At 56.1% G+C, this 14,994-nt stretch overlaps 1 protein-coding gene across 1 annotated transcript; it reads right to left on the reverse strand.

The window, feature by feature from the left end:
* Window positions 1–751: 751 nt before the first annotated feature.
* Window positions 752–14,994, reverse strand: DHX33 (DEAH-box helicase 33). The gene is made up of 12 exons (XM_038759699.1): window positions 14,892–14,994; window positions 11,128–11,288; window positions 8,751–8,978; window positions 8,466–8,636; window positions 7,433–7,618; window positions 7,221–7,332; window positions 6,778–6,937; window positions 6,578–6,666; window positions 5,227–5,354; window positions 3,017–3,220; window positions 2,652–2,738; window positions 752–2,492 (listed from the first exon to the last, which is right to left on the reverse strand). The coding sequence occupies exons 3-12, from the start codon at window positions 8,907–8,909 to the stop codon at window positions 2,184–2,186; spliced, it is 1,605 nt and encodes a 534-aa protein (XP_038615627.1). The 5' UTR covers window positions 8,910–8,978; window positions 11,128–11,288; window positions 14,892–14,994; the 3' UTR covers window positions 752–2,183.

Here is a 14,994-nt window from a genome sequence, read left to right on the forward strand (position 1 = left end):
CAAAGCCCGTGCTCTTTCCACTGAGCCACGCTGCTTCTCGATACTTCAGGATGCACTCCCTGCCCAGTTCTGAGCCCACTGTTGGGTAGGGACCGTCTATGTTGCCAACTTGTACTTCCCAAGCGCTTAGTACAGTGCTCTGCACACAGTAAGCGCTCAATATGATTGATTGATTTGTAAAATGGGGTAAAATACATATTCTCCCTCCTGTTTAGGCTGTTGAATCCTGGTTGGGGTAGGGATTGGGTCTGACTTGATTGTATGGCATTTAGCAGGTAGTTAGCATTTAATAACTACCACATGGATGTTTTAGCACATCCCCCTGAAGGCCAAATACTAAGATTGTGCCCGGCCAAACCTTCCCGATTGATTGATTGATTTGGGGTGGGGTGAGTGTGTGTGTGTGAATGTAGCCTCTAGCCCCACGGGTAAGGCCTGTGTACCCTCAGCGTGCAACCACTCACACTATAGACAAGCCCACACAGCCCTTCATATACACACGCTTTGCACATGTCTGGAAACACATGACCGGCACGCCTGGCGCACGTGGGCAAGATGGGGCGAGGGAAATGGGTCATCTCGGGGTCTCTACGTGACACGGGGAAGGGGAGGACCACTGAGCCCGTGTGGTATCAGGGCAGAGAACAGGTGGCATCAATCAGAGAAGGCCTCCTGGAAGAGCAGTAACTGGCAGTATTGTTAACCTCTCTCCACCCGGCCCCGCAACATAAATATCACTCCACCACCGATCAAAGACAGAACAAAATGTGCTTTACTGCCTTTTTCTGCAGTTGGGGTGCTTTCGCAGAGAAGCAGAAGGAAGGGGGGTGAGCAGACTTGTGCGGAGGGGTGGGGTGAGGGGGCCTCACCACCCCCAAGGCACAGCTGAGCCAGGGACAGCCCCAGGGTCTGCGGTACCAAAGCCGTCGGAGGAGTAAGGAAAGCAGTCTAAAAAGAAAGCTCAACTTGAGGTTTATACAGGTTATAATGACAGACTCATACAAATGGCCAGCCTGTCATTATAAATGGAGTCAGAGTGGGCTTTGCCCATCTGAATTCTTCCCTGAGCAGCTTAGATAAAAATTCTGAAGTGTCCTCAAAAGCACCCTGGAAAACGGACAGCACCGGTCTGCATCTCCAGCAGAATGGCCCCGTGAAGGGTGCTCCTGCACGCCCCTGACAAAGCTCCGGAGAGACCCTGTTGCCCTTTTCCTCCCTCTCCGAACACCTTTCCCACAAGGGAATCGTTTCGGAGGAGGGTACGAGGCAGAGACGAGCGACATTTTGGGCAAGGTGAACGGCAGGGCCCGCGGGCACGGGTCCGAATCAGCTCGGGCGGGGAAGCTGACGCGCTCTCTACCCGGGCCGGCCGGCCAGCCGGCCGGCACACACTCGCGGCCGGATGGCACGAGCTGTCCTGATGCGTGCCCACGATCCCGTCTCTGCCCTCAGACTCGTACCCACTGCGGGGCAGGGGCTCGGGGACTCCGGCAGCCCACGCCCTCCCAGCTGGACGCCCCGGGCCCCCGGCCAGCACTCGGTGTATAGTACTCGGCCCACACTGCGGCCCGGCCCGATTCCAGACCCGCTCCCCACAGCCGCTGGCCACTGGTAGGCCCCGACGGCCGGGAGCCTGGTTGGAGGGGGCTTTCTCCCGGCCCCGCCGCATTTCCTGAGGAGCAACTGGTCCGGGATCTGATGGTGCCCGGTTCCTGGAAAAGGCTCCAGCGGGTCTGGAATGCCTGGTCAGCCCCCTTGGGAAGGAAGGAGCGGTCACTGGGCTCGGCTCCTCTGGGGGCCTGGAATGCCAGGGTGGCCCCCCGGCAGCCCCCCGCATACTGGGCCGAGGGAACCAACTGATGGGGGCTGTGGGAGATGGGGGAGCAGCTGACGTCCCCTCTCCGGAGGGGACCCAGGGAGGTCGCAGCCATCAGCACCCCCTTCCTAAAGACGCCCCAAGAGTCCTGTTTCCCGGAGCCGAAGCTTGCGGAGGAAACGGATTCCCGAGCAGCCCGATGAATCCAGGCGTCCCCCGCCAGGCATCACCAGCCGACGCCACGTTCGCTTTCACCACGCCCCTCCCCAGCACCACAACCGAATCCCTGCACCAGCCCGGCTCCTCCTGGGCGTTTCTGAGCCGGGGCGGGGGGAAGCCGGGAGGGTGAGGGTCCCGCCGACGGCAGTCAGTTGCGGGCGGCCCGCAGCTTCCTGCGGAAGTACTCGGGCGCGGCGTCGTACAGCCAGTCGGCGTCGACGACGCACAGGTCCCGCATGTAGCAGCGGTTGGTGTGGAGCAGCGTGTTGTAGGTGACGCAGGCCGGCTTGCAGTGGAACAGGACGGAGGAGGGGTGGATGGCCACGGGCTGATGCGAGTCCACCGTGGCGTAGGTGCCGTCCGGCTGCAGCTCGGCCGCGTGCATGAAGAGGCTGTGGGCCAGGCAGCGGCGGACGCTCCCCGTGTCCCCGCGACACGACTCCAGGGGCACGGACAGCTGGGCGGGCGGGCGGGAGACGGATCAGACGGGCGGAGGGGCCGACGCCGGCCCCCCGCTGCCCCCCAACCTCGGGACGGACGCCGACCGACCCCGGCCGGGCTGCAGGCGGCGGGGAGGAAGGGGAGGAGGGAGGAGCTGCCCCCGAGACCCCGTTACCTTTACGCAGATGTCCCGGAGCTGGGCTCGGACTTCGGCCGCCAGCGACACGTTCTTGCCGTTGACGAAGTTCTCTCTGCACCATTCCTGCCGAGGGACCGAAAGGGGGCCGGCCGGACCCCCATCCCCGCCGTGAGGAGAGCGAGGCCTCGGCCTCCCGCCGGCTCCGATTCCCGCTACCACGCGAGCTCCCGGGGGGACGGAGAACGGGTCACCTCGGGGCGTACTTCCCCAAGCGCCCCCGGGGAGCGGCCGGGAAATCCCGCCTCCCGCTCCGGCTGAATCTTCCCGAGCCGGATGGGAGGGAGAGAGGGGAGCTGGAGGCGGCCGGGGGGCAGGAGGAGAGCGTGGCGGCCCGCTGGTACCTTGCTGCCGCCCACGCTTCTGAAGGACCGGTAAACGTTCAGCAGGGTGATGTGGTCGCCCTCGCTGGAAATGAACTTCCTGCGGACGGCCTGCACCTCGTCCCGCCGGGCCGGGGGGTTGTAGAGGACGCTGTCCACGGCCAGCAGGGAGATGATGGTCAGGATCTCTTCCGTGCAGTGGAATTTGGGGGCCAGGAGGATGGTCTGCAGAGCCCAGGGAGACGCAGACACTTTAGATGATGATAGTTGTTAGGCGCTTACTACGTGCCAAGCGCTGTTCTAAGCCCTGAGGTAGACACAAGGCGATCGAGTTGTCCCACGTGGGGCTCACAGTCTGGATCCCCATTCTGCAGGTGAGGTAACTGGGGCACAGAGACGCTAAGTGGCTTGCCCAAAGTCACACAGGAGACAAGTGGCCCCTTTTAGACTGTGAGCCCACTGTTGGGTAGGGACTGTCTCTATACGTTGCCAACTTGTACTTCCCAAGCGCTCAGTACAGTGCTCTGCACACAGTAAGCGCTCAATAAATACGACTGATGATGACGAAGTGGCAGAACCGGCATTAGAAGCAGCGTGGCTCAGTGGAAAGGGCCCGGGATTTGGAGTCAGAGGTCAGGGGTTCAAATCCCGGCTCCGCCACTTGTCGGCTGGGAGACTTTGGGCAAGTCGCTTCACTTCTCTGGGCCTCAGTGACCTCATCTGTAAAATGGGGATGAAGACTGTGAGCCCCCCCGGTGGGACAACCTGATCACCTTGTAACCTCCCCAGTGCTTAGAACGGTGCTTTGCACATAGTAAGTGCTTAATAAATGCCATCATCACTATTATTATTATTACTATTATTAGAACCCACATCCTCTGAGTCTCCAGCCAGCGCTCTTGCCAGTAAGCCACGCTGCTTCTTTACACTGACCTCTTCCCAATACAGCACCTTTGGAGTCAGAGGTCAGGGGTTCGAATCCCGGCTCCACCACGTCCGCTGTGTGACCTTGGGCAAGTCACTTAACTTCTCTGGGCCCTCAGTTACCTCATCTGGAAAATGGGGATGAAGACCGGGAGCCCCCCCGTGGGCCAACCTGATCCCCTTGTAACCTCCCCAGCGCTTAGAACAGTGCTTTGCACATAGTAAGCTCTTAATAAATGCCATCATTATTTTTATTTTTTATTTGGCTTGGGCCAATGTCATTGTTCCCTCCCTCCCTCCCACAAGGAATTTATATATGTGTGAATTTATTCATATTAATGTCCGTCCCTCCCCCTAGACCGTAAGCTCATTACGGGCAGGGAACATGTCTGCTAATTCTGTTGTATTGTACTATCCCGAGTTCTTAGTACGGTGCTCTGCACATAGTAAGTGCTCAATAAGTGATCCATTCATTCACTCATTCAATCGTATTTATTGAGCACTTACTGTGTGCAGAGCACTGTATTACGCGCTTGGGAAGGACAAGTTGGCAACATCTAGAGACGGTCCCTACCCAACAGTGGGCTCACAGTCTAGAAGATTGTGAATCACTGACTCACTCATTCATTCATCTGTAAAATGGGGATAAAGACTGTGAGCCCCCCGTGGGACAACCTGATCACCTTGTAACCTCCCCAGCGCTTGGAACAGTGCTTTGCACATAGTAAGCGCTTAATAAATGCCATTATTATCATTATTATTATTCAATCGTATTTACCGAGCACTTACTGTGTGCAGAGCAATGTGCTAAGCACTTGGGAGAGCACAATATAACAATAAACAATCACATTCCCCGCCCACAAGGAGTTTACAGTGTAGAGCGACTGACGGGGGGGGGGGGGGGGATGTGAGCGCTCGGCTTTCTGGTGGGCCCGGTCAGGGGCGCGTGAGCTAGACGAGGGGGAAGTGGGAATGCCAAACTTCGGGAGAAGTGGGAATGCCAAACTTCGGGAGAAGTGGGAATGCCAAACTTCGGGGGGTGAGGGCCAGAGCAGAGGGGATGGTTAGGGGCGGCCAGCCAGAAAGCACAGAAAGGATGCCGGGCTGAGAGCGGAGGATCCGTTGGGGCAGGGGACCGGTCACTCTGCTGTTCTGTACTTCCCGGGAGTCTAGGGCAGTGCCCCGCACCAAACAGGTGCTCAATAAATACCGCTGCTGCTACTACTGCTGCTGCTGCTAGGCTTCCCTCCCTCCCGGGGGAGCCCAACACACGCCATCCCGGCCACCGCACCCAACCGACTGTTTACTTTGGCAAACTTGGGCTCCAGGGGAAAGGCTGCCATCTTCCTCCCGATGGGGGTGAGGGTCAGCTGCTCATCCTTCCGGTCTAGGGCCCCCAGCAGGTCCAGCTGGTCGACGGCCGCCTGGATGTGATCTCCAAACCCGGGAGCCCCGCCGTGAGCCCCGACCAAGGGAGGCGGGGGGCGGCCTCGCTCCCCGGGCCCATCCTCATCTACGCCGCGGCCCCGGGTCTTCCCTCACCCTGGGCTTCCAGGCTGTCCATCCCCTCGCCCCCTCCTCCCTCACCTCCCTTCTCTCCTTCTCCAGCCCAGCCCGCACCCTCCGCTCCTCCGCCGCTAATCTCCTCACCGTCCCTCGTTCTCGCCTGTCCCGCCGTCGACCCCCGGTCCACGTCATCCCCCGGGCCCGGAATGCCCCCAATCCCTCTGCCCCTCCGCCAAGCTAGCTCTCTTCCTCCCTTCAAGGCCCTGCTGAGAGCTCACCTCCTCCAAGAGGCCTTCCCACACTGAGCCCCTTCCTTCCTCTCCCCCTCGTCCCCCTCTCCATCCCCCCCATCTTACCTCCTTCCCTGCCCCACAGCACCTGTATATATGTTTGTACATATTTATTGCTCTGTTTATTTATTTTACTTGTACATATCTCTTCTATTTATTTTATTTTGTTAGTAGGTTTGGTTTTGTTCTCTGTCTCCCCCCTTTAGACTGTGAGCCCACTGTTGGGTAGGGACTGTCTCTATATGTTGCCAATTTGTACTTCCCAAGCGCTTAGTACAGTGCTCTGCACATAGTAAGCGCTCAATAAATACGACTGATTGATTGATTGATTCCCGCGCCGTCTTGGTTTCTGAAACCACAGGCGAGCGGGACCGGGCTCCCAAAGTGCCCAGAAATCCCAGCCGTTGGATGATTTCCTCGAGTGTTTCCCAGCCTGCACACTTTGCTCCTCTAACGCCAATCTGCTCTGTGCTCCCATTTCGTCTGTATCACCGCTGACCACGCCCGGACTCTGGCCTGGACCTCCCTCCCCTTCACAGGCAACAGACTGCCACTCTCCGCCAATTCAAAGCCTTCTGAAAAATCACACCTCCTCCAAGACGCCTTCCCCGACCAAGCCCTCATTCCCTCTACTCCCTCTCCCTTCTGTCTGCTCCTTGCGCTTCGATCTTACGGACGTATCCGTAATTTATTTATATCGATGTCTGCCTCCCCATATAGACCGCGCGCTCCTCGTGGGCAGGGAATGTGTCCGCCAACTCCGCTGTACTGGACTCTCTCGGCCCCTTAGTACGGTGCACAAGGTAAGCGCTCGATCGATAGCACTGACCGATCGATTTGCCCTCCCCTCCCGCCGGCTCACCTGGGGACGGCTTTGACATGAAATCGAAGGTGAGGACATTCGGGATCCTCAGGGCGAGGAGCTGCAGCACCACGCTAGCCAGGTTACACCTACCGGGGTTGGGGGGAAGGGGAGAGAGGGGGGCATCGTCAGCGACAGCTGAAGCGGGACACGGGAGGATCCCCGCGGACGGGAACCGGACGGGAGAGGGGAGGCCTGACCTTTGGATCTCCGGGACGGTCATCCTGTCGAACTTCTCGAACTCATCCTCCGTGTAGAGCCGGTAGCAGAGGCCGCTGTCCTCCCGGCCCGCCCGGCCGGCCCGCTGCCAGGCCTGGGCTTTGGACACCCGCTGCACCGCCAGCACCTCGAGGCCGCTGCCTGCGGACGGCGGGGAGGGATCGACGTGGGGACGGCCACGGGAAAGCCCCACGGCACGCCGAGCAAGTGGGCGGCTCAGAGGGGCCGTGGTCCTCCAACCCGGGGATCGCCTGGGCACCGCCTCCCGTCCGCCCACAGGCCGGGCCCGGGGGGCAGCGCCAGCAGATCGTGCCCACTTGGATCGGAAGGGCTCGGGCCCCGCGGCAGCCTCAAGACGACCCCCGCCCTCGACCTTCGGGCCGAGGCCCCGCGGTTGAAATCGGCAGCCCCCGCGAGCTCTCACCGGGGCTGTACTTCCTGGCTTTCACCATGCCCGTGTCGATCACGAATTTGATTCCGGCGATGGTGATGGAGGTTTCGGCGATGTTGGTGGAGATGATCACTTTGCGAGAGCCCTGGGGGAGGGGAAGGAAGGCGGCGGCGGGCCCGGTGAGGGCGGGCGGAAGAGCCCAGGGGAGGTGGCCCCGGACGCACCGGAAAACCGTGACGGCTCACCTTTGGGGCCCCCTGGAAGACCCTCAGTTGCTGCGAGTAGGGAAGGGAGGCATACAGGGGCAGCACCAGCAGCGGAGGACAGCCGTCCGGAAGCTGCTTGGCGATGTCCCGGCAGGTTTTGCTCATGGCCTCGATCTCCTCCTGGCCCGTCAGGAAAACCAGGATGTCCTGGGAGGAGGGGGCCTCCTGGGAGCGAGATGGGGAAAGGGCGTGGAGCAGCTGGACTGGGCGCTCCTCTGGGGGTCCGGAGCCGGCGGTTGCCCATTCATTCGTTCATTCAATCGTATTTATTAGGGATCAATCAATCAATCAATCAATCATATTTATTGAGCGCTTACTATGTGCAGAGCACTGTACTAAGCGCTTGGGAAGTACAAATTGGCAACACATAGAGACAGTCCCTACCCAACAGTGGGCTCACAGTCTAAAAGGGATGAAGACTGTGAGCTCCCTGTGGAACAACCTGATCACCTTGTAACCTCCCCAGCACTTAGAACAGTGCTTTGCACGTATTAAGTGCTTAATAAATAATAATAATAATGACGGTCTTTATTGAGCGCTTACTATGTGCAAAGCACTGGGGCCGTCTCTCTGCCTGCCTCCTGCCTAAATGGGACCAATCAATCAATCAATCGTATTTATTGAGCACTTACTGTGTGCAGAGCACTGTACTAAGCGCTTGGGAAGTACAACTTTGCAACTTATAGAGACGATGCCTACCCAACAGCGGGCTCACAGTCTAGAGGACTAGAGGCCCACATCTGCGCGGTCTTGGGAACCAGCTCCCGGGAAATTTAGGACAAAAATGAAGCGTCCCGGAGGGCGTTTCCCGGGACCGGATGCTTCCGCTCGGCCCACGGCATCCCAGGTGACCCGTCCACCGGCTCCACGCGGTGAGCCGGGGCGGACTTCCCTTTCGGGTGCAGGGGGGACCCCCTAATAATCCAACATCGCCGCTCGTCCCGAGGGGAGGGGCCGGGGCCACGCTTCCCGTATCGGCGGCTCCGGTCCCGGAACCCCTCGGGATCGGTACCTGGTGAATCTGGAAGACGGAGACGAGGGCTGCCTGGAGGTAGTCACTCTGGGGCTGCTTGGTGTAGAAGATCTGGATGGGATGCTGCCGGCCCTCCAGGTAGAGGACGGGGGCGCCGCCGAAATACTGGGAGAACTGGTCGACGTCCATGGTGGCCGACATGACGATGACCTGCGGGAGCCAGGCCGCGCGCTGGGACTTCCCCCCGGCCCGAAACCCTTCCCCCTTCGCACCCGGGGCCCTCGGGGAGCCCGGGCGCGGGATCGCCCGCCCCGCGGGGCTGACCTTCAGGGGCAGCTTGCCCAGCTCCCTCCGCTTCTTCTGCGCGGCCTTGACGACCCCGAAGAGCACGTCGGTGTGGACCGTGCGCTCGTGGGCCTCGTCCAGGAGGACGCAGCTGTAGCGGCGCAGCAGGGGGTCGGCCACGGCCTCGCGCAGCAGCATCCCGTCCGTCAGGAACTTGATCCGCGTCGCCTCCGACGTCACGTCGTCGAAGCGCACCGTGTAGCCCACCTGAGGGGAGGGGGGACAGACCGCCCCGGCCCACCCGCCCGTCAGCCAGGTGGTGGTCCGGCGAGGCCGGGGTCACCGCCCTAATAGCTACTACTACTAATAATGGTATTTATTAAGCATTTACTATGTGCAAAGCACTGTTCTAAGCGCTGGGGAGGTTACTACAAATGCCGCCGGGGTGCTTCCGACCCACCCCCGCCTGCCCGTCGGCCCTCCTGGCCGGACGCTGAGGGATGGGGCCGCTGAGGCAGAAGACCCTGCACAGAAACCCACCTGCCCAAGGATGGTAATAATAATAATAGTAATGGCATTTATTAAGCGCTTACTATGTGCAAAGCACCGTTCTAAGCGCTGGGGAGGTTACAAAGTGATCAGGTCCCACAGGGGGCTCACAGTCATCACCCCCATTTTACAGATGAGGGAACTGAGGCCCAGAGAAGTGATCCAGGGTGGAAAACAGTGGCGCGCTTAGAACAGTCCCATGCCCCCTCCAGGAGGCCTTCCCAGACTGAGCCCCTTCCTTCCTCTCCCCTTCGTCATCCCCCCATAATAATGATAATGATGGCATTTATTAAGCGCTTACTATGTGCAAAGCACTGTTCTAAGCACTGAGAAGCTTACAAGGTGATAATAATAATCTAACCTCCTTCCCTTCCCCACAGCACCTGTATATATGTTTGTACATATTTATTTATTTTATTTGTACATATTTATTCTACTTATTTTATTTTGTTAATATGTTTGGTTTTGTTCTCTGTCTCCTCCTTCTAGACTGCGAGCCCACTGTTGGGTAGGGACCATCTCTATATGTTGCCAACTTGTACTTCCCAAGCGCTTAGTACAGTGCTCTGCACACAGTAAGCGCTCAATAAATACGATTGATGATATGTATATATGTTTGTACATATTTATTACTCTATTTATTTTACTTGTACATATCTATTCTATTTATTTTATTTTGTTAGTATGTTTGGTTTTGTTCTCTGTCTCCCCCTTTTAGACTGTGAGCCCACTGTTGGGTAGGGACTGTCTCTATACGTTGCCAACGTGGACTTCCCAAGCGCTTAGTCCAGTGCTCTGCACACAGTAAGCGCTCAATAAATACGATTGATTGATTGATTGATTGATTGAAGTGACTTGCCCAAAGTCACCCAGCTGACAAGTGGTGGAGCCGGGATTTGAACCCGTGACCCCTGACTCCAAAGCCCGGGATCTTTCCGCTGAGCCACGCTGCTTCTCAAAGGTAGAAAAGGTTAAAAACCATCACTCGTTGGCTGGGGCAGGAGGAGGAAATCAGCATGGGGACTGGGAGATCGGTCCATCAGTGATCAAGCAATCAATCAATCAATCGTATTTATTGAGCGCTTACTATGTGCAGAGCACTGTACTAAGCGCTTGGGAAGTACAAATTGGCAACACATAGAGACAGTCCCTACCCAACAGTGGGCTCACAGTCTAAAAGGGGGAGACAGAGAACAGAACCAAACATACCAACAAAATAAAATAGGATAGAAATGTACAGGTAAAATAAATAAATAAATAAATAGGGTAATAAATATGTACAACCATATATACATATATACAGGTGCTATGGGGAAGGGAAGGAGGTAAGATGGGGGGATGGAGAGGGGGACGAGGGGGAGAGGAAGGAAGGGGATGTTTCCTGAGTGCTTACTGTGCGCAGAGCACTGCGCTAAACACTTGGGAGAGGGCAACACAAGAGTCGGAAGGCGCGATCCCCGCCCACGTGGAACTTCTAGTCTACGGGAGGCGGAAACAAGACGTCCGAGGGGCTTGGGCTTGTGTGGCAGCCACCACCGCAGTGGGACTGACTGCACACTTCCTATGTACTGAGCGCCGGGACAGCTCTCGGCCTACAGAGCTCACCGTCTGAGGGAGGAGGAGAGCGAGCAGTCGGGCCCCATTTTGCAGATGAGGAAACTGAGGCCCGGGCCAGGATCCGCCGCCTCCCTTCCACTCCCCGCGTCGGGTTCGCCCCGCGCCACCCCCGCCCTCTCTGAGCCGGTTTCGGTACGTACCAGGGATGAAGACTGTGAGCCCCCCGTGGGACAACCTGATCACCTTGTAACCTCCCCAGCGCTTAGAACAGTGCTTTGCACGTAGTAATTATTATTATTATTATTATTACCAGCTTCCCCAGCTCGGTCCTCTTCTCCTCCGAGACTCTGGCGGCCAGGGAGATGGCGGCCACGCGGCGCGGCTGGGTCACGGCAATGACGCCCTGGCGCCCGATGCCCGCTTCGTACAGGTACTGCGGGAGCTGCGTAGTCTTCCCGGAGCCCGTCTCTCCTGCGGAGCCGGAGGAAGGAGAGCGTTAGCGGTCACGGTGGTATTCGTCGGGCGCTTGCTCTGCGCTGAGCACTGTGTTAAGTGCTGGGGTAGACACGAGCCTACAGGGACCCGTTCATTCATTCAATCATCAATCATATTTATTGAGCGCTTACTGTGTGCACAGCTTGGGAAGTACAAGTTGGCAACATATAGAGACAGTCCCTACCCAACAGCGGGCTCACAGTCTAAAAGGTGGGCTCACACGGGGCCGGTCTTCGCCTACGATTGAATGAATGAATGACGGGGCCGGTCCTCGCCTACGATTGAACGAATGAATGAATGACGGGGCCGGTTTTCGCCTGCAATTGAATGAATGAATGAATGGCAGGGCCGGTCCTCGCCTACGATTGAATGAATGAATGAATGGCAGGGCCGGTCCTCGCCTACGATTGAATGAATGAATGAATGACGGGGCCGGTCCTTGCCTACGATTGAATGAATGAGTGAGTAATCAATCATCATCATCAATCGTATTTATTGAGCGCTTACTATGTGCACAGCACTGGACTAAGCGCTTGGGAAGTACAAATTGGCAACATACAGAGACAGTCCCTACCCAATAGTGGTCTCACAGTCTACTGTGATTGAAGTGATTGAAGTGAAATGTAAGCGATTGAATGAATGAGTAAATGAATGAATGATGGGGCCGGTCCTCACCTACGATTGAATAAGTGAGTGATTGAATGAATAAGTGAAAGAATGACAGGGCCGGTCCTCGCCTACGAATGAATGAATGACGGGGCCGGTCCTTGCCTATGATTGAATGAATGACTGAATGAATGATGGGGCCGGTCCTCGCCTACGATTGAATGAATGAACAACTGAATGACTGACTGAATATATATATATATGTATATATGTTTGTACATATTTATTACTCTATTTATTTTACTTGTACTTATCTATTCTATTTATTTTACTTTGTTAGTATGTTTGGTTTTGCTCTCTGTCTCTCCCTTTTAGACTGAGCCCACTGTTGGGTAGGGACCGTCTCTAGATGTTGCCAACTTGGACTTCCCAAGTGCTTAGTCCAGTGCTCTGCACACAGTAAGCGCTCAATAAACACAATTGATTGATTGATTGACTGAATGAATCAGTGAATGAATGACGGGGCCGGTCCTCGCCTATGATTGAATGAATGACGGGGCCGGTCCTCGCCTACGATCGAATGACTGAATGAATGACGGGGCCGGTCCTCACCTACGATTGAATGAATGAATGACGGGGCCAGCCCTCACCTACGATTGAATGAATGAATGAATGAATGACGGGGCCGGTCCTCGCCTACGATTGAATGAATGAATGACGGGCCTGGTCTTCGCCTACGACTGAATGAATGAATGACAGGGCCGGTCCTCGCCTACGATTGAATGAATGAATGACAGGGCCTGTCCTCGCCTACGATTGAATAAGTGATAGAATGAATGAGTAAATTAATGAATGACGGGGCCGGTCCTCGTCTACGAATGAATGAATGAATGACGGGGCCGGTCCTCACCTACGATTGAATGAATAAGTGATTGACTGAATGAATAAGTGAATGAATGACGGGGCCGGTCCTCGCCTACGATTGAATGAATGAATGAATGACGGGGCCACTCCTCGCCTACGACTGAATGGCTGACTGAATGAATGACGGGGCAGGTCCTCGCCTACGATTGAATGAATAAGTGAGGAAGTGGTTGATTGAATAAGTGAATGAATGACGGGGCCGGTCCTCGTCTACGAATGAATGAGTGAACGATGGGGCCGGTCTTCACCTACGATTGATTGAATGAATGAATGGGCCTGTCCTCGCCTACGACTGAATGAATAAGTGAGGAAGTAACTGAATGAATAAGTGAATGAATGACGGGGCCGGTCCTCGCCTACGATTGAATGAATGAACGAACGAATGAACGACGGGGCCGGTCCTCGCCTACGAATGAATGAGTGAATGACGGGGCCGGTTCTCGCCTATGAATGAATGAATGAATGATGGGGCCGGTCCTCGCCTACGATTAACTGAATGAATGAATGAATGACGGGGCCTGTCCTCGCCTACGATTGAATGAACAAGTGAGGAAGTGATTGACTGAATAAGTGAATGAATGACGGGGCCGGTCCTCGCCTACGAATGAATGAATGACGGGGCCGGTCCTCGCCTACGACTGATTGAATGAACGACTGAATGAATGACGGGGCCGGTCCTCGCCTACGATTGAATGAACGAAGGAATGACGGGGCCGGTCCTCGCCTACGAATGAATGAATGAATGAACGCTGGGGCCGGTCCTCACCTATGATTGATTGAATGAATGAATGGGCCTGTCCTCGCCTACGATTGAATGAATGAACGAATGAACGACGGGGCTGGTCCTTGCCTACGAATGAATGACGGGGCCGGTTCTCGCCTATGAATGAATGATGGGGCCGGTCCTCGCCTACGATTGACTGAATGAATGAATGAATGACGGGGCCTGTCCTCGCCTACGATTGAATGAATAAGTGAGAAAGTGATTGACTGAATAAGTGAATGAATGACGGGGCCGGTCCTCGCCTACGAATGAATGAACGACGGGGCCGGTCCTCGCCTACGATTGATTGAATGAATGACTGAATGAATGACGGGGCCGGTCCTCGCCTATGATTGAATGACTGAACGAATGAATGAACAAGGGGGCCGGTCCTTGCCTACGAATGCATGAATGAATGAATGACGGGGCCTGTCCTTGCCTACGATTGAATAAATAAGTGAGGAAGTGATTGAATGAATAAGTGAATGAATGACGGGGCCGGTCCTCACCTACGAATGAATGAATGACGGGGCCGGTCCTTGCCTATGATTGATTGAATGAACGACTGAATGAATGACGGGCCCGGTCCTCGCCTACGATTGAATGAATAAGTGAGGAAGTGATTGAATGAATAAGTGAATGAATGACGGGGCCGGTCCTCGCCTACGAATGAATGAATGATGGGGCCGGTCCTCGCCTATGACTGATTGAATGAATGAATGAATGACGGGGCCTGTCCTTGCCTACGATTGAATAAATAAGTGAGGAAGTGACTGAATAAATAAGTGAATGAATGACGGGGCCGGTCCTCGCCTACGAATGAATGAATGATGGGGCCGGTCCTCGCCTATGACTGATTGAATGAATGAATGACGGGGCCGGTCCTCGCCTACGATTGAATGAATAAGTGAGGAAGTGACTGAATGAATAAGTGAATGAATGACGGGGCCGGTCCTCGCCTACGAATGAATGAATGATGGGGCCGGTCCTCGCCTATGATTGATTGAATGAATGACTGAATGACGGGGCCGGTCCTCGCCTACGATTGAATGAATAAGTGAGGAAGTGATTGAATGAATAAGCTAATGAATGACGGGGCCGGTCCTCGCCTACGAATGAATGAATGATGGGGCCGGTCCTCGCCTATGATTGATTGAATGAATGAAGGACGGGGCCGGTCCTCGCCTACGAATGAATGAATGACCGGGTGGTCGTCGCCTACGACTGCCTGCCTGCCTGCCTGCCGGGGCCGCTCCTGGGCCTCCCGGCCCCGGGTTTCCCCTCACCGATGAGCACGGCGCTGGTGGCGGTCCGGAGGTGGTCGAGCAGCGGGCCTCGGGCCCCGAAGATGGGCAGGCTCCGGCGCTGCTCCTCCAGGCCGGCGGGGCC

The sequence above is a fragment of the Tachyglossus aculeatus genome, chromosome 17 (assembly GCF_015852505.1).
Source record: "Tachyglossus aculeatus isolate mTacAcu1 chromosome 17, mTacAcu1.pri, whole genome shotgun sequence".
Lineage (NCBI taxonomy): Eukaryota > Metazoa > Chordata > Mammalia > Monotremata > Tachyglossidae > Tachyglossus > Tachyglossus aculeatus.

What these genes read in the sequence shown, in the direction of transcription:
- DHX33 (XM_038759699.1), bottom strand. Translation starts at nt 8,909, where the DNA reads ATGCTGCTGCGCGAGGCCGTGGCCGACCCCCTGCTGCGCCGCTACAGC. An exon ending in TGGGCAAGCTGCCCCTGAAG is followed by an intron (nt 8,637 to 8,750) that starts GTCAGCCCCGCG and finishes TGGCTCCCGCAG; the next exon opens with GTCATCGTCATGTCGGCCAC. An exon ending in CATGTCAAAGCCGTCCCCAG is followed by an intron (nt 5,355 to 6,577) that starts GTGAGCCGGCGG and finishes CCGGGTTTGGAG; the next exon opens with ATCACATCCAGGCGGCCGTC.